This window comes from Galeopterus variegatus, unplaced genomic scaffold (genome assembly GCF_000696425.1).
Source record: "Galeopterus variegatus unplaced genomic scaffold, G_variegatus-3.0.2 Scaffold4197, whole genome shotgun sequence".
NCBI lineage: Eukaryota > Metazoa > Chordata > Mammalia > Dermoptera > Cynocephalidae > Galeopterus > Galeopterus variegatus.
In genome coordinates, this window is record NW_007730308.1 from 98,941 (window position 1) to 124,628 (window position 25,688).

The 25,688-nt window shown below is 35.0% G+C and overlaps 1 protein-coding gene across 1 annotated transcript in view; it reads left to right on the forward strand.

The window, feature by feature from the left end:
- Nucleotides 1-25,688, forward strand: part of LOC103602565 (zinc finger transcription factor Trps1) — a 38,901-nt gene that overhangs the window by 8,698 nt on the left and 4,515 nt on the right. The window contains exon 3 of the mRNA XM_008586982.1: nucleotides 11,350-12,479. Coding sequence (XP_008585204.1) covers nucleotides 11,350-12,479 — 1,130 coding nt within the window. The remainder of the gene's footprint in view (nucleotides 1-11,349; nucleotides 12,480-25,688) is intronic.

Genomic DNA, 25,688 nt, shown 5'->3' on the forward strand with positions numbered 1-25,688 from the left:
AATAGATGAACAATTCATTAATCTTTTTCAATTAAACTGTTTTTTTAAACATTCAGAACAGTTGGTGGTTAATAATAGATTTATGACATTTTAGGCCAAAAAAAAAAAAAGGAACAGAAGCCAGAAGTAAAGGACTTAAAAAATTCTGTGGCTTTGATCTGTATTTTGGTTTGACATGGATGGTTTTAAATAATTTGAACCAACTCGAGTGCAAATATGAGATACACAGTTAAGAAAAAGAAGTAATTTAAACAAATTCTAAGATTTCCAGTTCCAAGGGCAGATTATTCTACAAATATTTGAAGGAATAATTGAGATTTAGACATACTTGTACTGATATCCTCTTCTGTATAAGTTATATCACAAATAACTGAGTCAAAGAGTTACAGATTTGTAAAAATAGTGTCAGACGACAAGGTTTCTTTTTGCTGCATAATAGATAGAACCCCAGCAGGATAATGGAGGTCATTTTAAATAGCCATCATAAAACCAGGACTGTATTTTCTAAGTCTGTTGAATTCCTGAAATTCTCCCCATACACCTTGAGGTAGCATGCCCAGCCCTGAAATCAGTAAAGATTTTGATTCTTTACCAAGAATAACAAGAAGAGATATGGCTAGGTCAGAGCTAATTGATTTGATTAGGATGTTAGTTTCCCAATTTTTCATTTTCTCTGCATACTTTATCAATTGTTATGCTTTAATTTTTAAAAGTAATGGATGTGGCATGATTGGTAAGCCCTTCATGTAATTTTTACTATCTGTATTCAACCTTTGAGGCTCACATATAGACCAATAATAAGACAAGAAATTGAGTTCTTAAAAAAGTAATTACAGCTTCTTTCTTTTTAATCTGCTTTATTATGCTTATATTTAAGCCATCGCTGAGTGGAGGCCTGCATTAACAACGCGGACTTTGCTGTTTCATTAGGGCTTAATGTGCTGTGCATTAGGGCGTTTGCATCATTTTTATGGGGGAGCTTTTAGACCTCAGATCAGGTTATAAAAGTAGGAGTGCTGTCAAGTTGGGCTTCCCACGGGAAAGTGTTCACGCTAGTCCAGGTTTAAAATGTTCATGATGTATATGTTGTCTTTTCATATAAGTAAACCTTTTTTTTTTTGATTATTCAGGACTCCAAGAAGGTAGCTACAGGATTCCATCTATTAAATTCATTTTAGCCCTTAATGTAGTTCTAAGTTAATAGAAGAATCTCATTATTAACTTACCAAGGACTATCTTGTGTTTGAGCTAAGAGTGCTACATTTCTGTTTTATAAATATTTTTATCAGAGTTGCACAATATGTCATGTTAGAAGCAGGAAGAACAGATTTTAGAGAAAGAAAGTCATCCTCTGGATTTGTATTTTCAACATATTTAAGTGTATGAGCTTTATAGATCCTTAACATATACCAGTGCATTCATTTCAACGGGGGATTACAGTTTGGTCTGAAAAAAAAAGTTCAGGGAACATTAATCTCGTTGTGGTTTATTTTGACTTGTCTTGAATTTTACTTCCAAACATTTATTTTTTGCCTTGGAGTTTTCTTTGATCTGGAGTAGGAGGGAAGTTGTAGATCTTAGCAGGTTCTGTTTCTTTGTTTTTCTGAGTTGAGGACAATTACACTTTAGAAAAACTGGTGAATGAGACTTTAATCAATTCAGACTGTCTATAGAGTTCAGAATGCTTGGCATATGAACGCATACTTATTTTCAGGACTGTGTCTCTTTAACAAATAATAAAGTGTGCAAAATAAAGCGTATGCTCACCCCAAGGCCATAAAGCAAAGCATAGTTCTGGCATTTACCAGGTTATTTTTATCAGTGGAGATGACCGAGTTGGATAACGTTGCCACTCGGGTAGAGTAGTTTGACCATCTTAACTAATCCCTTTACCTGCATGACAGTTAAATCTCCACTTGGCTTTGTTACAAGAGAGTCGGTATGATAAATGTCAGTCCCTCTTTGATTTTTGGTTTATTTGTTATCATTTAAAGAACATGTATCATTTTCTTGAATATCAGTATTTCTCTACAGGCAGAATGTTTAGAAGAAGAAATCACGGTTATCAGTGCACCCAATCAAATTTAGAATTATTCAACTCTTAATAAAAGTTTTATCTCTCAAATGGCCTGCTCTGCTAGCCGTAGCAAGTCAGCAGATTATTCAGCACTTTTTATTTCTTGGGTCATTGTAATTACAGCGTACGTGCAGCTGTTGGAAACACAGATATACAAATAGTGTGCCAGCCCCAGGAAAGTTTGGAGAGAGTAGTTCCCTTTCATTTTCTGATTTCTCTCTTGGAGTCTAGTTCCAAGAATCATTAGACCATAGACCTCTTGAATTCTTTATCATATGATTCCATATTTGAAGAAAGTATTATGCATTTTTAGAGTATCAGACAAATCCTTGTTTAATTTTAATTGAGAGTCAAATGTAAATGTTATTTTTCTGTATTACTTTTAATTTGATACACACTTGTTTCATCTTTTAGTTTACATAATCAAAAATTGCACATATCTTCTACTATTTTTTTCCAATTTTGTATTCAGGTCTAATGATGGCCAACATTTATTAATCTTATGTGCATATGTGGATTTAAGTTCTTTATGTGTGTTAATCAACTCATTTTCATAAAAGAACCCTTGAAGTAGACACTACCCTTATGTCCATTTTAAAAAATGAGGAAGCAGGCATAGAGGAATAAAGTAATCTGGCCAAGATCACAGAGTTACATAAATAGAGAGAATGGGATGTAAACCAGGGTAGATGGGCTACAGAAGCCTGTCCTCACAACCACTATGATATTTGGCCTTCCCAAATAGGAGTCTGAGTTTACTGCAAAGAGAAAAGCAATGGAAGGCAGGCCAATTGCTTGTAAAGGAGGAAATAGAAGACTGGTAAATCTGGGCTGTTTGATGCGTACTCTGAATCACACTGAATTTGGGGACCTTTGTGATGTCTTTGAGATTATCCCTGTTATCTAATCCATGTAGTCTATCTTATTTGAAATTATTAAGTTTATAGTTGAAAGCATTGAAAAGAAAATTAAGTTTGCTAATGTCTTAATTTTTGAATTACTGTGATTCATTTTCACTGGTATAGAATCTACAGAAACTAGTTCTGGTAGAAGGAGTAAAGGGCAAATTCTAATTTAATCAATCAAGGATGCCATGTTTTATCCCTACATTAAGGAGCATTTCATCCACGTGTTTATTTGCTATTTCCCTCATTTAGAGGACTTTTTTAAGGAATTTATGATTTAATAGATGATCTGAGGGTTGTCTTCCACTCTTCTAGTTACTAGGCACAATCTAGGTTGGTTTTTCTATGAAGATCAAATGTTAAGGAGTTGCACCCAGCTCCCATTATGTTCTGCAAGGCTGCGTAATTAAGGTTTTATCCTCTGCCTGCATTAAGTGCGGGGATGGCTGTGGAGGCAGAGAACAAGTCAGAATGCCTTTCCAGCATCTAATCTGAGTGTGCTTCATACCCCAACCATGCTTGGAGCTGTGTGATTTCACTAGATTCTGAAAGTGTGGGGTACAGTGAGGAGCTTGAAAATTCAAATAGTCTACTTGTCTATCATTTCTCCTTTCATATTTAGATGGCCTGTTGATGTAAGATTAAAGAACGCGTCAATTCTTTCATGTGTCCAGGAACATATTTGGGAATCTTATAAATGATGGTTTGTTCTAAGACCTGTTTTTCCAGCTGATGGGCAGCTCTACCTGGATATTCTCCTGGCACCTCAAAGTCAACATACATAAAAGGAAATTTCCCCCAAACGATTCTTTCTTTTGGCCTCCTTTCTTCTGTGCTTTTATTTTCAAGTCAGGCTGGAAATCTTGGAGTTACCCTGGGTATCTTTCTGATATTATCTCCACCCGAACGGTGGAGAAGTTTGTTCCATTCTTCCCTTCTTTATTCTTTTCCTGTCGTGACCTTTAAAGTTTATTTAGTTAATTCTTATTGGTTTCTTCTCTTTTTTCCTTCTTTCGATTCCCTTCTCTTCTCACCTCTCCCTTCCTCCCTCCTCCTCTTCTACTCCTTTCCTTTCTGTTCTTTTTTCTTCTCCCTTCCTCCTCTATCCTTTCTTTTCTCCTTCCTTCTTTTTCTCCATCCTTCTCCTTCCTGTTTCCTTTCCTCCTTTTCTTTTTTCTTTAATATTTAAAAATTCTACGTATAAATTAAACTTTCTACATTTTGTAGGAAGTATAGGTCTACGTCTATTAAAATATATCATCTAATTACACTTGTATAATTAAATGCAGGCTCTTGCATAAGACATTTCTTTGCAAACTCTCTCTCAGTATTCCTATTAGAATAGTAAGAGTAAGGTGAGTGCATTTATATTACTCATTACACAGCAGGTACCATTATGTAGCAGATTCCACTTAAAGACTGGATAATAGCTCGATCCCCTCAATATTTCTGACTATTAGAATAGTAAGAGTAAGGTGAGTGCATTTATATTACTCATTACACAGCAGGTGCCATTATGTAGCAGATTCCACTTAAAGACTGGATAATAGCTCGATCCCCTCAATATTTCTGAGAGCAGCTTGCATTGTTGCATTCTCCTTTATGCTTTCACTCATTTTGTTTCCTCCACCTGAAATGCCTTTCCATGACCACTGCCTTTGAGGCTCATCTTCAAGTGTCATCTCATCTGTCCCAGCATGGTTGCTACCTCCAGAAGCCTTTGCTGACCTGTCAGTCTGGGTTAGGTGCTCTTCCGCTGTGTTGTCATGGAACCTGTGACATCTCTCAGCAGAAGCATGTATTATTCCACTGGTGTTGTCATCTGTTTACTTGTGAGCTTTTTGTGCTAAACCACAGATGTGGGGGTTTTGGATTATGTCACTTCTTTGTGCGTGGCACTTAGTAGGTGTACACTTCCCCCTTCCCTGGGGGAAGAAAGCCCCACATTTTCAGAGATTAGACTTTATGTGTTCCCACTGGATACATGGAATTCTTATTTTTCTCCATTATGAGCTGGCGACCATGGCCACGGTGTGTTGGGTGCAGGAGAGGAGTGCTATGGAGAATGCACTCAGTTACAGAATCCATTTGTGCTGCATTTTCTCTTTTGTATTTTTTCCCATAAAAGGTTGTTTTCCAAGTTATTGAGACAGACATTAAGATTTATTATTATTCTGTCATCCCAGATACCAGATAACCGTAGGGAAATTAGTTCAGAATTATACTGAGTAAAACAGGAATACCAGTTTAGGGTAAACTTTATTGCTGTAATCCAAAAAGCCAATTATAATAATGTGCATAATGAAGAATATGCAGTAGTTTTTTTTTAAAATGTACCCCTTATACCAATTTAAGTTTCGCCTCCCCTCACCCCGCTCCATTGATTGGCTTTTATAAATCCAAATGAGAAGGGTGTTTTCTGGAGTTATTACAGTGAGACCAATAGGCACAGACTGCAGGAATAAGCTATGCAGGGCATGAGAGTCAGATGATTGCCGTATAATTAGTTTTGTGTTTGAAATTTTTAAGCATTTAGTCTCCACCAAAAGTACATCATTGAAGTACACTCTATATTCTGGAATCTTTCTTTGAAGCACTATACATGCAGAAACATTCTCTATGTATATTAACAGATTAATTCTGAATATACTGTAGTTATTTTAAGCCAAGATCAGCCCTTACAGATTTCAAGTTACTTGAAACTTCAGTATTTGAACAGTGATTTTTTTTAAGCAACTTAGCTTTCTATTTTTAAGATTTTACTTTTTTGACTATCAGCCCGTAACCTCAAGTCGTCTTAAATTAGTACCCTCATAATTGTCTCTGTTGCTATCAATTATAGTACTTGAAAATGAACCACATCTAAGGAAAGGTTTGTGTTTAGTTCAAACATCTCTTTTTTTTTTTTTTGCTACCTTGAAAGTAAGTACATGTGCTAGAGTGTCATTTTAAGAGTTCTGAGGCTTTAAAAATATTTTCCTTTGACATATTCTTTTAGATAGTATTATTAGTTTTTGCCTCATAGTATGAGGAGGAAAGAAATAAATTGAGGTTAAAGACCTTGAAAAAAGACAATGTTTTTATGTTTGTCACTTTTAAAGAGAAACGTTTTTGTGAAAAGGCATATGTAAATAAATTATAAATGACAGCCACTACATGGAAGGAATAGTTTTTAAAACTAGGGTTAAAATAGAATAAAAAGCCATTGTAGTCCTCAGTCAGTGCAAACCAATTTGAAGTCTGTTGTTTTTCATGCCTTACTAGTTGTGTTGTGTTGTGTTGGGTGATTCTATATAATTTTAATGATATAGAATGGCTCCATAGTTATTTGCTTTTGGGTGAAATGCATTTTGCATTTTTTTGAAGAAGCCCGTATATGTCAGGTCAAGTCAGTGATAGTGGTGCTATGACATGCTATCCCAGGTAAGTGAGGGGCCTCGGGAATTTCTGTCTGTGCTCACCTCTCCCTTAGGGAGTTCATTTATCCATTTAACAAAACTGCATTGAACTCCTGCTTACTTCCAAATATTAATAAGATTCTATTCCTGTGCTCTAAGAAAGAATATAAACAGAAGCATTAGTTTAGTGATAGTATGAGAATACTTCAAAAAGTTTGTGGATAAATAGAATTAAAAGATAATAGGAATTTTTCCATGACCTTTTTGAAGACCTCTCATAGAACTGAAGTAACAGCTAAGAAGACTGTTAGTGACAAGTCTGTGAGTTTGTCACTAAATGACTTTGCCACTTTCTGTCTATTTGGTCTGTTCATCCCATTGGCAGGAGAAATTTACTTGGATCATTTGTTTCATTAAATCATAATCTCATCCGTGTGGATGTTACTCTAGAGTGCACTAATGTGGTATTCCCTAGCCACATGTGGCTATTTACATTTTTTAATTAAAATTAAATTAATAAAAAATTAAGAAAATACTTTAATTAAAAAATCAGTTCTTCATTGCACTAGCCCTGCTTCAAGTGCTCAATATTCACCTGTGGCTAGTGGCTACCATGTTGGATAGGGAAGACTATAGCTCATTTCTGTCATCTCGGGAAGTTCTATTGGACAGCACAGCTCTAGAGTTTTCATTTGATTCTCACAATAATCCTATAAATGGCAAGATGTGCAATATTACTTATATCCATAAAGGTGAGGAAACTGAGGTGCCAGGAAGTTAAAAAATGTTTCTTTTCACAGAATTTAAGTTAGAGAACGTCCTCTTGAGAGCAAACAAATGCAAGCAAAGGTAAATACAGATGAATAAAAGGTTTTATCTGTAATTTTTGATCTTAAATTGCAAGTATCTGGAAAGCAGAGGTGTGATCTAGCTTGTTCACTGCTGTTCCTAGTATCTGTCAGAGAACCTGACACAAACTCAACACTCAGTAACTATTAATTGGATGAATGAATACATGTAAATTTTGGTCTAAGCAGAACTTACAGTTTAATATAATTTTAAAACATGGGTATCTATGCCAAAAGAACTGCTGGGTGAATGGGCTATAATTAATGTTCTGTTTAGCAAAGAAGAAAGATTGAAAGCTATACTTCTTATTCTGCTTGTGATCTCTTTTTAGTATAGTGCTAACCAGGGAACAAAAATTTTTTTAATCCTTATTCAATTCAACTATTTGGAAAGTTTGCAATAATTCTATGAATGTATAGGCACTCTTTCCTGGCAATAAGTTTCAATAAACTGTTGCTGTGAACCCTTATTTTGCATAACTGTTCTTGCTATGTATTTGTTTTTAACCTAGAAAAGAATAGTTTTAAAATAATGCGTGGATCATGAAAATAAAATGAATATATATAGTCAGTAGGCATGGGTACTTTCTTCTAAAATAATAAATTATGTTTGATTTCAGAATGGTGTTTAAATGATGTACACCAGTTGTATTTCAGTCTGATTTAAGTGTGCATTACTGTAGAAAGTATAAAAATTGCTAAAAGTGTAGCTTTTAGGTTTTCTTTTTGAAAGAGAAAAGGAATAGAACATTAAGTAATTATGTTTTCCAAAACTGGCTTTTATAATATGTGATTCTAATATTATATTAGCTTCTAATAATATATAATATTAATTTGATTTACTGATATTAACCAGGAAGGCAAATAGGTAACCTGTATAAGTGTCAGTATAGTTGTTGTTGCCATTAAATGAGACCGATGAGTTTTTGTTTGCTTGCCTGGTGGTTTTTGAAAAAGCGGTGAGTAGTATCAAACTAAAACTTCCCCATAACTAAAATATATAGCCATTAAAGCATTCTAAATATTGGCATTGACAGATCTTCCCTGGGTAAAAACCAAAAACAAACAAACAAAAAAACCCAGCTTTTAGATGCAGACACCACCAACTTAAAAAAACCTAACACACTTTCCATAGCTTATTTAATGCTTAACCAAAACGCTTTACTGATAATTTTTCACTAAATTGCCCTTTTTTAGTGGTCTTTTCACCTGATCATAGTCATTCTTAGCCTGGATTTTCTGACTCTTAGGGTTGTTGTCAAATAACAACCATCTGGAAGGGATGTTATGATGCTTAGTAATAATTTACTTAGTAAAAATTTTAATTTGCTTCAAAATCATATGTTTAGAGATTTCTTAAGAATATGTGTGCTCTTTGTTCAGCCCTTTCCTTGTGGTCATGGCACATGAGACTTGAAGATTGCAAAATCAGAAATAGTGATGATGTGTGTGGTAGTTATCGGGAATCTCGGTTCTACAAGCAGAAGTTCAAAGCATTTTATATTAGGGAAGCTCAGCAACTCTGAAGCGATGTGTTAGCTGAAAGAAGAAAATTTTCATCTCTAGATTATGTATGCTTTCTTTCTTTGCCTGCATTAAAGAAGAATGGGATACTTCTGAATTTGCCTCTTTTGATTCAAATTTAAGTGCCAGATAAAGTGCCTGATTGATGGCATCCCATTTAAATCTTTTCCTTTTTGAAGATAAGGTTTCTCCTCATATCTGGTGAATTGAGAAATATATGTAGCTATTTTGCAATATTATGTATTACGTTTTAGTGCAAATTTTAATTGCTTTAGTCACTTAAATGCCAGGGTAGAATGTTCTAGACTGTATTTTCAAGTGTCTGGCTTTGACATCTCTCTCACAACATAGAGTGATTGTCAGGTGGCTGCCTGGAAGGGTGCCCTGCTCTTAGCTTTCTGGTTTGGTGATGTTCTGTTATTGACAGATTAAAATCTGTGTGCTTGGTATGGCGGATTTAGATAATGTCTAAAGTGAAACATTATCCTTTTATTAAAGGCTGTGGGAGACCTTCATAAATTATCTTACTGTTCAGTAAATGTTGAGTAGTCTGTGTTTTAATGCATATTTCCTAGAACTGTAATACTGGACATAAATTTAGTGGTTGCCTCAATTGATGAAACTGTTGGCCAGAAAGGTTAAGTAACTTAATCAAGGTTACACCTCTCTTTAAACAGCAGAATGAAGACTTCATTTCTTGTTTGGTACAATAGAGGTGCAAACACATCACTTAGTGCACTACAGGAATATTATTTACATTTTAAATAGAGCCTTTAAATGATTTCGAGATGCCTGAGACTTTTCTCATGGAGTGATTTGGATATGAGCAGCGATCACACATGTCATTTTTGAGCAGCTGTTGAAGAAGGCAGAGCATGATTATGCCACTTGCTTAATATATTACATCTGGTGGCTGGAAAAATTCAAAAATTCACTGTTAGTTGGAAGGGAAAATTTCTCCCTGTTTGGAGCATTTCAGCCAAAAACTCTTTTTTAAACTATGAATTTTGGCTACTTAGTGGTGGAGCCTAATTTTTTAAAAATTTTCTTTTATTTACTAAAATATATTTTCAAAACATTTATTTTTAATTGAAACCTAATTGATTGTACATATCTGTGGGGTACAGTGTTAAATATCAATACCTGTGTGCAATATGTGATCCTCGAATCAGGTAATTACTATATTTATCATTATACAATGTAATCATTTTTTGTGGTCCTTTACCAATTTATCGCCAAGCCTCCCTCTCCCTCCTCCTCCCCCTTTTCACCTCTGGTTACCTCAGTTCCATTCTTTCCTTTTGAAAGTTCACCACATTATTGTGATTGTTGTATCTATTTTCTTGTTATTTACTTGTTTATTTCTTTTTTTTTTTCTAGCTCCCACTTATGAGTGAGGACATGCAGTATTTCTCTTTCTGTGCCTGGCTTATTTCACTTAACATAAGTTTCTCTAAGTTCATCCAAGTTGCTGTGAATGGCCGAATTTCATTCTTTTTAATGGCAGAGTAGTATTCCATTGTGTATGTCCTTATTCAGTTGTCCGTCGATGGACATTTAGGTTGGTTCCGACTCTTGGCTGTTGTAAACAGGGCTGTGGTGAACATGGGAGTGCAGGTGTCCCATTGACATGATGACATACCCAGCAGGGGGGTTGCTGGATCATATGGCAGTTCTTTCTGTAGTTAATTGAGTGGCCTTGTATAGAGGTGCACATTGAGAAGGGAGAAAGGGTTTTATATAACGTGCCCTTTAAAGGCCTTCATAGCCCAGATACTATGTAACCTCATAATTTGGGAAAGAAAGCAGAGCTGTAGTGATTTTTATGGTGGAATTATTTTATTTTGGCATATGAATATCCTTGTGACCCTCTCACGGGAGGAACGTTTGCTGTGATACAGAACCTTAATCAAATAAAGCCCTTGACGGTTTTCTTTTGTCCTTGACTAGGAAACATTTGAAACTCTTTACATTGGTCCTCCTTCACTAAGATTTCCTGCCCACTTCATTCATTTTATTTTTAGTTTCATTGTGCATGCCTGGGCTTCAATTATAAGCCATTTTTTATGTTCATTTTAGCACCATTGTTGTACCCAGAAGATAGACCTCCTCTTGCCTGCAGCATCATTGCTGTAGGAACTGAACAGTAGATTTCCTTGGAGAACGTCTGCATTGAGTAATCTCTGAGCAACTGCCTCTGGTTTTGACAGTAACCCTTAGCTTTGCGAAAAGAAATCCCATGTGATCTCGATGCTTGCTTCTGCAAGGATATGATTTGAAGGAGACGGTAGCAAAAACTACTCAATTGAAAATTGTTTTCTTAGTTTTTTTTTTAAAAAATCTACACTATTAACTTTTTTGAATTACTTATAGTGCTTTTATTACTTACTTTCATCTTTTACTTTGGTCTAAAGTGTTTAGCATAATGAGCCTCTCAAAGAGTAGCTGTTGAGAAATGAGGAGTGAATTTATTTGGCTCTGATTATTCAAGTGATTTCATAATAAGCAGGAGTACTATTGTATTTTTTGATGTGGAATACTGCCAAGTATTGAATTAATGACACGTTAAAGTAACATTTGTCTCTTCTACACTCCAGGTCACTTCAGGTGGAACATTCATTGGCATTGGACGGAAAACACCAGATTGCCAAGGAAACACCAAGTATTTCCGCTGTAAATTCTGCAATTTCACTTATATGGGCAACTCATCAACTGAACTAGAACAACATTTTCTTCAGACTCACCCAAACAAAATTAAAGCTTCTCTCCCCTCCTCTGAGGGTGCAAAACCTTCAGAGAAAAACTCTAACAAATCCATCCCTGCACTTCGACCCAGTGACTCTGGGGACTTGGGGAAGTGGCAGGACAAGATAACAGTCAAGGCGGGAGATGACACTCCTGTTGGCTACTCAGTACCCATCAAGCCCCTCGATTCTTCGAGACAAAATGGTACAGAGGCCACCAGTTACTACTGGTGTAAATTTTGTAGTTTCAGCTGTGAGTCATCGAGCTCACTTAAACTGCTAGAGCATTATGGCAAGCAGCATGGAGCAGTGCAGTCAGGCGGCCTTAATCCGGAATTGAATGATAAGCTTTCCAGGGGCTCTGTCATTAATCAGAATGAGCTAGCCAAAAGTGCAGATGGAGAGCCAGTGACCAAGGCAGAGAAGGGCTTGAGTGGGGCTAAAAAGAAGGACTTCTCCAGCAAGGGAGCAGAGGATAATATGGTAACAAGCTATAACTGTCAGTTCTGTGACTTTAGATATTCCAAAAGCCATGGCCCTGATGTAATTGTAGTGGGGCCACTTCTTCGTCACTATCAGCAGCTGCATAACATTCACAAGTGTACCATTAAACACTGTCCATTCTGTCCCAGAGGCCTTTGCAGCCCAGAAAAGCACCTTGGAGAAATTACTTATCCGTTTGCTTGTAGAAAAAGTAATTGTTCCCACTGTGCACTCTTGCTTTTGCATTTGTCTCCTGGGGTGGCCGGAAGCTCGAGAGTCAAACATCAGTGCCACCAGTGTTCCTTCACCACCCCTGATGTAGATGTGCTCCTCTTTCACTATGAGACTGTGCATGAGTCCCACGTGTCTGATGTCAAGCAGGAAGCAAACCATCTGCAAGGATCGGATGGACAGCAGGCTGTCAAGGAGAGCAAAGAACACTCATGTACCAAATGTGATTTTATTACCCAGGTGGAAGAAGAGATTTCCCGACACTACAGGTAAGCCATACAGGGTGGGGGATCCCAAGAAAAAGAGAGAAAGAGTCCAGAGGGCTGATCCAGGAATTGTTGGGAATGATTCTTATGACTTTAGGAAGTTGCAGGGCAGGATCACATAAAAGATCATTCATAGCATTGCAGATAGTATACTCATATTTACAGATGTGATAAACACAGATTTTAATTTGGTCACTTGTTTTAGACCATGTACTCATGTTTCATACCTGTCTTATACCATTTACTGCATATATTTTTAAATTTGCTGTGATGCTGATAATGCTTATGAGTTTACTACTTTACCATAATCAATTTATTTGTCCTTGCTAAGTGTGACTTTATATCCGATAATTTTTGACAGCAGTTCCCAAATTAAAGGTGCTATTATAATATATTCTGTTCTCTTTTCCAACTGGGAAACAATCAACTTGAGAACATGTTGCTTATTTTCTTTTAAAATGAGATTGGACATTCTTCTAGCTTTGAAAAATTGGGCAACATCGTTTTTTGTCATACAAACAATAATCTTGAAGGTGAGAATTCTATAATATGTGTGACTTTGGATGTACACCTGCTCCTCCAAGCAGGTAAAGGTTAAGTTCAGACTCATAACTAGGGGCAGGGTATGTTAGTATTTTCCTTCTACTTCCACTCTGTTCTCTTTATAAACATTCTTTTTTGGTAGCTAATCTTTAATACTTTCTAGAGATGAATTTGGAATGCGTATCTTTGTTTTATTTATATATTCATTCCTAAATGAATTAATTCCAAAAATACACATTGTGCCAGGCATTGAATATACAGGAGAAAACAAGACAAACATAATCAGTGCCCTCATGGAGCTTACAGTTTAGTGGGGAAGACAAGGCACTTAACAAATCATTATGAGAGTGATGGATGACATAAAAGATCAAGTACCGAGCATTGTGTTTGAATATAGTGACAATACATTCTAATATGGTAGATTAGGACCTGCCTTCCTGAAGAAGGAGCATTTAGACTGAGACTTGGTTATAATTAGGAATTAATTCAGCAAAGCCCTAGTGGTACAGAGTGTTCAGATATTACTTAGGACTTACTGAGCGCATTGTTGTTATGCCTCTAGGCATCAAAGGGAAAAGCTTTATTTACTATTTTTAAGTGCTTTTCCATATGTAAATTCAATATTCTAGCTTACAAATCTAGTTATTTCAGTTTTTTCATCCCAAGATTTTAAAGAGTTCCTTCCATTCCTTTTCTAAGTTCTGTGTTAGTGGCTTACTGAGTGCATTGTTGTTATGCCTCTAGGCATCAAAGGGAAAAGCTTTATTTACTATTTTTAAGTGCTTTTCCATATGTAGATTCAATATTCTAGCTTACAAATCTAGTTATTTCGGTTTTTTCATCCCAAGATTTTAAAGAGTTCCTTCCATTCCTTTTCTAAGTTCTGTGTTAGTGTCAGTATGTGTATGTTTTTTTAGTCAGCAGTAATGAAGCAGTTCATGTCCAACAATAGGCTTATAATGTTAGATGTTAATTTGAAGGGCATCTTAATGTTCACAGTGAATCAAAATGTTCAGAAAACACTTACTTGAGATTTACACTGTTTAATTTATAAGGTCAGCCCTAGGAAAGACACAGTCCTGCAATCAAATATGTGTTCACACTTGCAATGAGTGTTTTTTGGCTCCTCTGATGTTAGCTGCATGTTAATTGATTTCTGGGGCTAGCAGACATCAGCTTCTTTCTAAACTTCACTAGTATGGATATGTGAGTATGTGTGAGTATTTGCATATTGTGTACGTCATTTGTTAAGTGATGTAAAAATTAGATAATCCATTCTTTTTTTGAAGGGGCAGCTATTTTCAAGAAATCCTCATGATTTACTTTTATCATGAGGAAATAAGCCAAAATACACATTCTTACACACACACACACACACACACACACACACACACACACACACATCTGATACATTTACCTACTAGGTCACTTGTACAAGTGGCTTTTCTTGAGGAAGCTGAGGCTATTGCTGGAAACCTATATGGGATAACGGTGTTTCTGCATGCTTCAGGTAAACAAAATAATCTGCCAAGAAATAAAAGTATGAATAAAAATATTACGGAATAATGTCAGGATTTAGTTAATATTCAGTAATGAAAGTAAGCTCCAGAGAGAAGAGACTTATTCTTTTCTTGTTCACCACTGTATCTGAACAATTTAATATAATGCTAGGATGCATTATAGGTTTTAAGTGAATATCTTTATATAAATGAATCCCTGTGTGTTTTTAACTGCACAGCAGTTATGAATAAGTTGAGTCCTCCAAGGTGAGTTACATTTTCATCTTTTACTATTATATGGCCTTGGAACCCTTCTAAGGATCTAGAGGTCCACACCAAGTGACAGTTGTCTGTTTATTTTGAATTAAAGTCAACCTCTCAGCCTTTTATTAGCTGAAAACTTAAACAGCACTTGTCTCTAGGGCACTAAAATATTCTTGCACTTAACTTATTTTTAAATCCTGGTGTGGTTTGGCTGATCCAAGATTCTTTAAGGTGCTGAGTAGTTTATCTCTCATCTGTTTATGAGCTCTTGTAGAAATATTTGAAATTTGGAGCCTTACAATTTCAGGAGTTACAGCTTGGTAGGAAATATAAAGCATCTCTACTAAAAGTTGAACAACAATGAAGGCCCCAGGAATGTGAAAGAAAATAGTCACACGGATGTTTAAATCTAGATCTGCTGTCAAAGCATCTTCCCCAAATCTCACATTTTGAGGATAGAATAAGAGGACGTATTTACCTTATCACAGTAGTATCTTTCTAGTTAAAGTTATGTTTATTCCTGTTTCATGTTGGGAAACTTCCACCATAATCCTGTGTTATGGTTGTAGACTATTTAGGCTTTTCAGAGAATTATATGTAAGACTTATAGTGTAGTAAAAATAAGCATAAGCTGCTAACTGTGCAATATGTGAAATCCTTTAGCTATAAAATAACTAAAACTGAGAAGCAAGAGAGTTAGTTGATCTAGAGCTTTGAGTGGAAAAAGTCTCAATATAGATTCCATTGCATGTGCATTTTCCTTTTAAAAACTAGGTTTAATCTGGGTTGAACAGCAAACATTATCTGTTCAGCAGCTGGGATTCTCTTGAGGTTTAATATTTACCTATAATACTCCTAACCCACATCATGACTGAGTTATTATGTTCCACTCATGAATTTGTTTTTCTAATTTCTTTTGTTATCTATTATTTAATTCATCTATGTACCCATTCTCTATTGACTGCATTCTCCTTATCAAAGTTTTAGTGTTATAACTTATGTTTCTGGCATAAGGAGAAGGACTATCTCCTTACAAAACAACTGTACTGGATAGAACCTACTTTGTAATGTGTTACCAGACAAATTAAGGGAAATTTCTGAAGCTTTTGTTCTCCTCTTCACCAAGAGTGAAATAAACCCAGAATAGGGTGAAGCAAACAGTATGCACAGATTATGAGGTTTCATTGAGGGAAAATGCCAATACTGATGGTGAATTTGATCAGGAAACTAAGCCTGGAGTCACTCATGGAAAGAGGCTGCCGAATATGTGATTTTCACTTTAAGCTGGGACCTTGAAGATGGGTAAAGTTTTTCCACATAGGTGCCTCCCTCTGGCTTCTGTCAGAAGTAAACACAAATTTGTCTACAGAAAAAAGTACTCCAATCTTCACCTCCAAGATATCCATGGATTAAGATAAATCTTATATGAGCTCACTATTATAAAAATTCATCATGTGTACAAATGGAAATAAGATACCATATGTGAAATCAGGAAACACAAATGATAGATTTATATACCCAGAAACTTCAGATACAGGAGTATTCNTGAAAGAGGATAGGAGATGGAAATACCAATGGCAGATAGTAAGATGTGGAAATACAATGAGCTGTTCTAACATATATCTAATCAGAGTCCCAGAAGAAAAGAATATAGAGAATGGAGAACAGACAATCAGTATTTGAGGAGAAAATTGAAAAAAGATTTTCTAGAATTGATGTAAGACATAAATACCCAAATACAAGGAAGCACAGTATACACTAAGCAGGATAAATCCAAATAAATCTAATCATAGACACCTTGTAGCAAATTTAAAATGCCAAAGCAGAGAGATCCTTAAGAGCAGAATTTAAAATGCCAAAGCAGAGAGATTTAGAGGAAAAACAATAAATCAACTTTTCAGAAAAGATAATTCAGTTGACAGACTTTTTATTAGGAACAATGGAAACCAGAAGAAGGAAGAATGTTATTAAAAGTTTTGAAAGAAAAAAAATGGAACCTGGTATTGTCTACCTGTCAAAACTACTTTCTAAGATTAAAAGTAAAAGCAGAGACATTTTGAGATAAGTAAAGATCACAGAAGCATCTTGGTCTAAGAAAACATAGCCTGCTTCATTTATGCAGTTTAAAAAGGGACACACTAAGGTATTGGGCAATGCTACTCCATTTTTGAAGGGAAAGTGACCAGAATTAAGGTGTTCCAAGGTGTTTCAATTGTTTGGAGTTAGTGAGTTAGGGCTTTGCTATGCATACTTGGAAAAATTTAAAGATAACCAGTGGAAGAATAGGAAATGAGTATGTAACTGCCAAAGCCATAGAGGAGAAAAACAGAATAACAAAATAAAGAACACCCATAAAGTTCAATACAGTTTTTGAAAAATGGCAACAGAGGATAAATGGGAAAAGTTGGACAAACAGAATTTTAAAAGTAACATGGTTTAAAAAAACTTCAGATATCAAAAATCTTAATAAACATATGTGGATTAAACTTTCCACGCAAAAGATATTGTCAGAATACATTTAAAAATAAAATTCATCTGAATGCTGTTTACAGGATACACACTCCAAACATAAGTCTCTGGAAACTTCAAAACACAATAATAAAAATGAGTTATACCAGCGAATATAAATGAAAAAAAAAATGAGGTACCTTGATTAATCTCATGCAACTTAGACTTTAAGACAAAGAACATATGAAGGAGAGAAAGAATCATTACATAATGATAAGAGCTTTAATTCATTAGGGAGATACAACAGTTCTAAATACATAAAATATAAATAAATATAAATAGATAAAGCAAAAATCGATAGAGAAACTGTAGGGAAAATATGACAGACCACAAACACAGTGGAAATTTTTAAGAAGCATCTCTTACTCATTAAAGGTTAAGCAGAAAAAAAATTTCAAAACTTAAAAGATATGAACAATGAACTAACAAATTTAATTTAATAAAAATATGTAAATCCTTCATCCAGCAATTACATGTACATGCTTATCAATCAGATATAGACTAGTTATGAAAATTGACTCATATTAAGCCAAAAAGAAATCAGATTCCAGAAAGAACATGACATAAAACATATCCTTTGACTCAGTGCAATTTAGTTAAATCTGAATAACAAAAAGATAAAGATAGATGAAGTTATACAAAGCAAATAGTAACCAAACCAAAAATGAGATCATTTTATTGGTCTCAGAAAACATAGATTTTGGGATTAAAAAAAGGGATTATAAGGGACAGAAACAGTCAGTGCATGACTTTGGAAAGTGAATTTGGAAAATTCTGGCAATATCAGATGTTTATTCTCAATGACTACATAATTTTACTCCTCAGAAGAAAACCTTTTGCGTAGGTGTACTGGGAAACTTGTGTAAAAATGTTCATAATTGTATTTTTTGAAAGAACAAAACAGTCAAAAGAAAAATAAATCAAAAACAAAACCACAAAAAAACAAACTGTCTATTGTAACAGAGAAATTAAATAATTTATAGAATTTTCATGCAGCAGAATATTATACAGTAATGAATTTGAATAAATGACAGATGACTACAACATGGATGTATCTTGAGCATAATTTTGGCTAAATAAAAACATATGAAGAAGATTGTTTGCAGCTGGATGGCATTTTATGTAAGTCCCAAAAGGAGTAAAACAAAACTATATACATATATAGAATCATATACATGTGTGCTTACATATTCAAATAAATATATTCAACTGTACCATAAATATTATTTTTAATATATAATCTCTATCTATGTCTATCCATTTATAGATCTATCTGTATATAAAGATCTTTAGCTATCTATATAAAATGATATTCTATGATTCTCTCATTAGGTTCTAGTTTTTAATTTGTGTACCTAGATATAAATATATGTGTGTATGTGTGTATATATATGTATATACATATATATATATCTGTGTCATTACTATTACATGAAAATTTTTTTAAATAAAAAATGAGGCATCAATTTGATCAATGTACATGTTCAGTAAATACATGAATAAATGCTCAATCTCCCTTATTAAACTACTTAAAAATCAGTAATAAAATTATTGTCTACCTACAAATATTAAAATGTTCGTTCTTGACTGGAATCTGGAAAAACACACTTTTTTTTGGTAGTGTATGTGACGATAAGGACCTGCTCATTAGGAGATTTATGAATGCATTATAACATTTTTAAACATTGTACCTTTTAGACATAAAATATGTATAAACTCAGGCTGAAAAAATTAACATTGGGTACAGCAGGTATTCGAGTTAGTGTAGCTACTGCTCAGTCTCTACCTTAAAAGAGCTCTGTGAAAGAACATGGAGTGTGTGCTCTGCTAATACTATAGAATTAGATTAGATTTTTATGGTAAACATTTAAATATCAACACATCTGAAAATGCCAAGTACAAGGTGCATTAGTAAAGACTTTTTAAAAGGGTAAGGGCCATGATGGGTATATTTAGATTTGTGTATGTCATGTGTTGTGTTTTTTAAACAATACCTAATAAATCAGTTGCCTGTAATACCTTGAAAAATAGACCTAATAGTCCAATTTGAAAACTCCCATTTTGAGGCAAAAAGTTACACAGCATACTATAGTCCATCAAGAAAATAACCCAAAAATGGCATTACCTTATTTGTATACATTATTTATTAGAAATTTCAGATTTAATAGTTCCTAAAACTTTGTGCAAGAACAGTTATCAAGTCTTGGAACTCGGTGAATTTTAGCTGTGATTTTTATTTCATACTAGTTTGTATAAATTACTTTGCATTCCTCATTATTTATTAGAAATTTCAGATTTAATAGTTCCTAAAACTTTGTGCAAGAACAGTTATCAAGCCTTGGAACTCGGTGAATTTTAGCTGTGATTTTTATTTCATACTAGTTTGTATAAATTACTTTGCATTCCTCGTTTACTGTCCATTTTATGGAAACGCTTATCTTTCTGTTTTGAACATTTGGTAGGGAATGTTTTCCTTTTGGATAAGTTGGAATTTTTCAGATATGACATGAGTTGTATTTTCTTCTACCACTTAAAGATGAAAGCTTCCCTCCTGTCTTCCCCCAGAAGCCAGTTGGTCCAAATGAGTAAATACTAATCAGATTATTTCAGTTTATTAATGCAAGATGAGTGGACTAAATGGACTTTTACTCGTTCAGAATTAAAATTTTTTCTTAGATTATTTTCTGTAGTTTGCTTCTCCCCACTTAACTAAGACCGAATATTATATTTCCAACTTCTAAAAGATCGATCTGATTATCCACCTGTAATTCCATTTTTTTCCATTTCCCTCAAATGCTCTCCTCCTGTTTTCATCTCATCATTCGACAGTAGCAACTATGTCAAGTGGCACGTGGTAGACTTTTATAGCCACAAATTATGGGTTACAAACATGATGGACTTTATTAGATGTCAGATCTACTGAACTATATTTAAATATTTAAATCACCTTTATTTACCCTTATTCTGTGATAATTTATCTGTAGTTGTTTGATTCTATAAAGATCAAAAAATTCCTTTCATTAGCTAATTAGTATTTATGGATTCTTCATTTACTTTGATGCTACATTTAGTGATTGAAGAAGAAAAACTATTCCAAGTGGTATATAGTTATTCAGTAAAGAACTTTTCACGTGATGGCATAAATTTCTGGAATTTCACATTTTTAACTGAGAAAAACAAAGCATCACTCAGAACTGTTTATTATGGAACTGCGATCGTATGTCAAAAAGTTCATGGAAAGATTCATATTATTTTCAATTCCATTTTTTCCATGAACTTTTGAAGTACCCTTGTAGGAATATTATCAGAGTACAGTAAAATGAGTAGCGTTCTTTTAGGTGATTTTTTTTTCTAGAAGCATTCCTCTGTCCTTTACAAATTATGGAAATAATTTATAATAATTTCTATTCATGAATAAGATACTACTATTAGGATAAAAAGCCACTTTGCAATGAAATATGGGGGGATCTGAAATAAGTGGGTTTTTTAGTACATAAAAATTCTATAAAATAGGATAAGGAATAGACATCTCTTCTCACAGAATTTCTAAATCACTAGAATTAAGAACAATTTGGTCTTTTTATGCAGCTTGATGTCGTTTTTCCTGGAAACAAGGCATGATTTAGCTCTTTCATCAGTTTCTTTGATTCATCTCCTCATTGTCCAATATCATATGGGACATACTGAGATTTTATATAAGTATGTCTTAAATAGTGCATGGGACATACTTACTATAAACATTATTTGTTTATTGTCTGAAATTCTAATTTAACTGGGTGTCCTGTGTTTTATCTGGCAGTCCTAGACTGAGAAGAACTACAGAATGGCATATTTTTTCCTCAGGTAGCCTGAGAAAAGAGTTTGCTATCCAGTTGGCATCAGGGTATAGAATTTAAATTAATGCAAAGCATATTATTTGTAGTATCTTTTTTTTTTTTTNGCAACCCTCAGTGTCGCGCCCATACGGACCAGGACCAGCAACGGGATCGCAACCCTCAGTGTCGCACCCGCACCTTGCCCAGCCAGTGAGCGGGAACCGGTCTGTATGTGGGATCCAAACCCTTGGCGGGAGCGCCACCGCGCTCCCAAGCGGCGCACTGTAGCAGTGCGCCACCGGGCCGGCCCTGTAGTATCTTTTAAATTAGTTTGGTTTAATGTATCCAGAAGTTCTAAGAGTGTTTAAATAATGAAGAGTTTATTCAGAGGACCACTCAAAATATACCATCTGCAAAATATGTGTGCTTTTAATATTTCTCTGCTGTTTTATGACTCTACGTATTAAATCCAGCACCCTGAACACTTCTGGAGCTATAGTTCATCCTTTGGTCATTTAGCAGGTATTTACAGACTATCTAGATGTTCTGAAGCGGGGAGGACACAGAGATGTGTGAGCTTTGGCCTTGATCTTAAGGCAATTACAGCATATCTGTAAAGGAAGATATACATAACAGTTTAGTAAAGCCAGTGTGTAAAAAGTCCTGAGAGGAAGACAAAGTTTTAGAGCAATTCAGAGGACACTAGCTTTATTCTTGGATTGAGTCATTTGAGAAGTCTTTATGAATGAGGGGTGATTAAGGCAAGTCTTGAGACCTGGTGGAAAAACTACCTGAACCTCTCTGAGGTTTTCATATTAATGCTGACAAAATAAAATGCATTTAGTAGGTTAGAGGAGAGTCCAAACTAAAGTAGTTTCACAGTGACTAAACTTTTTTTCTTGAGTAATGTTTCTTATACCAGGGCTTACAATAATCTGTTGTTATTCTTTAGAGATATGTTTAAGGTCTTTCCAGTTATTTTTGAGAGAATGATAGATGCTTTAGGATATGCCCAAATCTTTTAGGAATTAATTCCTGAACAAGCTGGGAACATTGCATTGACTATCAAACAGCACACATCAAATAGTAACCATGAACAAGAGCAAAAATACTGTATCTTTTTATAATAGAAAAAATACTTTGGTTTGGTTTGGGATTATTTTTGACAATTTCATGTTTGTTGTCTTAATTTATAAACCTTTTAATATTTCCTCTCAACATTAATTGGTGGGTGATATTGTATGTTCTTTAAGAGGGAAAACAATGTCCATCATTAAAAGATGATTTGAGATTGTTCTAGAAGTGCTGAGTATATATACTGAGAGGTCATATCAAGCTAACTCATACCTGTCTTGAAGTTATTTCTGACCATGCCTACTCAAGGTATGGTCTAGGGGCCAACTGTGTCAGCATCATCTGGGAGCATGTAAGAAATGCAGAATATTCCAGACTTCTGGAATCAGAATCTGAATTTTAGGAAGATTCCCAGGTGATTCCTGTCCATATTAGAATTTGAAAAGCACTGCTGTAGATATTAAGTATAGGTTATTGGAAAGCTTATATTGCTCCAAACTTTTGAAAGTAATGTTGTCTTTTTAATATGTTTTCTATCATTTATTTAGGACTGATATTGTAAGGAGAAAGGAGTTGTTCAGAACTCAAGAGTACTTTGCAGCAAATTGCCTTTTCTGCTTCACCTGGTGGTGTTCAATGGCCTGAAAGATTGAGCAGTTTAGCAGTTTACTCCTTAATTGTCAAGCATTACTCTCTTTTCAGTAATAGTAGCCAGACCCAGAATCTTAAGGAATTGACTGTGTTTGGGTGATTGGGAATGTCTTGTGAGTTTATTCATGAAGTTGTTTAGAATCATGATATACCTAATAATGTAGTTTATAGACACTGGTCCCTGTATTGCTGTCACCTAGAGACCTCATTAAAAATTCAGATTCTCAGGTTGTGCCCAGGACCTTCTGAATCAGAAGATTGAGGCGGCCTTGGACTCTGTATTGCTAAGAAACCTCTCAATTTGCAGTGGCATTGTTGTAATCAGCCTCTTTTCTATCAGTTAGAAGACCTTTCCCATCCCCCATGTTTTCATTCCATATTATCAGTAATTTCATTTATTTTTGTATAATGTGAAAAACTTAAGTGGCAGAGAATAGGAAAATAGAACATTGATGTGAGAGTTAGAATCCCTGTATTCTTGACTTGATATAGACTAAATGGGCAAGGCATTATTTCTTCATTTTACTATCTGTAAAATGAGCCCTGTATTTCTGTGGAATGTGAGATCACATAGGTGTGAGTGCTTTGAACTCTCCAAAGAAAGGATGTGTGAATTGAGCTTGTTATTGCAACCTTATTTTAATATCCTTCCTGTAAAAATGTGCATTCCTTTCCAACGTAGAACCTGGTTCTCACTGAAAACGTAACCTCTGCGATTTCTGTCTCCTTTTGGCTGTACACCCGTTACCCCCGCTCCTCTCTGCATGCTGACAGTTGTCCAGCCTCTGTATCATGCCTAGGTGTGTCGGATCAAGTTCTCCTCTGTGGGGCAGATGAGGCAGCTCTTGCTGAGACCTGTCAGGAGTCAGGGAGTTGTCCCCTCGGACAGGTATTTAAAGAACTAGAACACCTAGAAGACCCAGACACCTTGTCTCAGAGTATGATACTTTGTGATGGACTCATTTTCTGAACAGAGGCTGAGAACCTTGTGTATTTGAGAGGAAATAAAAGTCAAATAATGGGGAAAGGTTGGATGCATTCGTCTTTATTTTGTGAAGGGATGGGGTGGCTCAAGAACATTCTAGATTTCTGAATAAGTAGATATCGAAGCTTTGTAATCTTAACTTTATCTATATTACTAGATATATTGTACTCTAAACCACTTTAGTGAATACACTCACAAGACATCCCCTACCTCCCAAGACTTTAATAAAACACAGGTAATGTCCTTACTATCTTTGTTATTCAAAGTCTTACCACTCTGGGTCTGACTACTATCGATGAAAAGAGAGTAAAGTTTGTCAGGTAAGCCATAAACTGCTAAACTGCTCACTCTTTTAGGCCATTGAACACCACTAGGTGAAGCAAAAAAGACTCCCAAGACTTTAATAAAACACAGGTAATGTCCTTACTATCTTTGTTATTCAAAGTCTTACGACTCTGGGTCTGACTACTATCGATGAAAAGAGAGTAAAGTTTGTCAGTTAAGCCATAAACTGCTAAACTGCTCACTCTTTTAGGCCATTGAACACCACTAGGTGAAGCAAAAAAGACGGAATATGTTGTACCTGACAAAGTCCTAAAGCAAAGAATCTTGTAGGAAATAAGCTTGGTTTTAAGAATAATGTTTGTCATGATTGAGGTTCACAGGGGCATGGAAAAGAATGATACCAAAGTAAAAATTTGTAAGTTTAAATGCAGATTGACATGCAACAGGGGGGGCTTTATTTAATTTTGGGATTTGTACTGGTTAACCCTTATTTATTTACTTACAAGTGTTATTTACTTAGTAATCACAATAACCCTATCAAGAGACACTATTATTCACAATAAGCCTATCAAGAGGCACTATTATTTTCATTTTGCAGATGAGAAAGCTGAGGTGGGTTCAGTAAATTATTCAAATACAGAGCCAAGATGGAAACTCAGGCATTCTGATCCAAGAGTCTGCACTCTTAAGTGTGCTAAACTGCTTCTCCAGCAAGAACTGAGAGTCTGCTGTTTTTAAGATAATTTTACTGTGTGGTGCTGTAGAATTTTGTATTTCTTCTCTTGTATGTTGATACTTTCTCATTCTTGTTGCCCTACAATTTACAGTCTTTGTTCCTGGAAATTGTTTTAGTATAATCCTTTGGAATTTTTGCACTAGAGCTACCAGTTTTGGTAGGAGTGGCAATGATAATTTACAGTCTTAATTTATAGGCAGGGATCCCATTAGAGATTTGAAGCAGAGATTTCACCTTGTCAGGGAACCACAAACTGGCTGCCAAGGTGGGGAGGGAGTTCATTAGAACTGTCTGGGGGTGGTGTATCCGGAGCTTGCTGGTGTGCTTTGGAAGTTGGTTTGCTTCTTTTTAATATTCATAGCTCAATAGATTATGAAGAATATCTTCAGTAGGGTATTTCCTGGGTATGTTTTGACTTTAACCATTCTGATAAATCTATTTTTGTCCTCACCTCCGGGCTTCATAAACATACAATTTTTTTTTTTTGTACAATTTTGTATTTATGAGATTATATCCCATTGGATTATACTAGAATTTGGTTTTGGTGAGAAAGTTCGTTGGATGAGGTTCCCAGAGGTTCTAGGTCCTAAGTTTAAGTCTTGTCTGTTGTCCTTTGTGACCTTAATCCTGTCTTTGGATTTTCTGGCCTTGACATTGGTGACAAGATTCTTACTTTGGGCGTAAATATCCTAGACTTTAGGGTTAGGCCATTTCCACTTGAGAAAATTATTTAAATATTGTATTTTATTTTTTATTTTTTATTTTTTATTTATTTATTTATTTTTTGTCTTTTGTCTTTTTTTCCGTGTCCGGCAACAGATCGCAACCCTCAGTGTTGCCCCCGTACCCGCC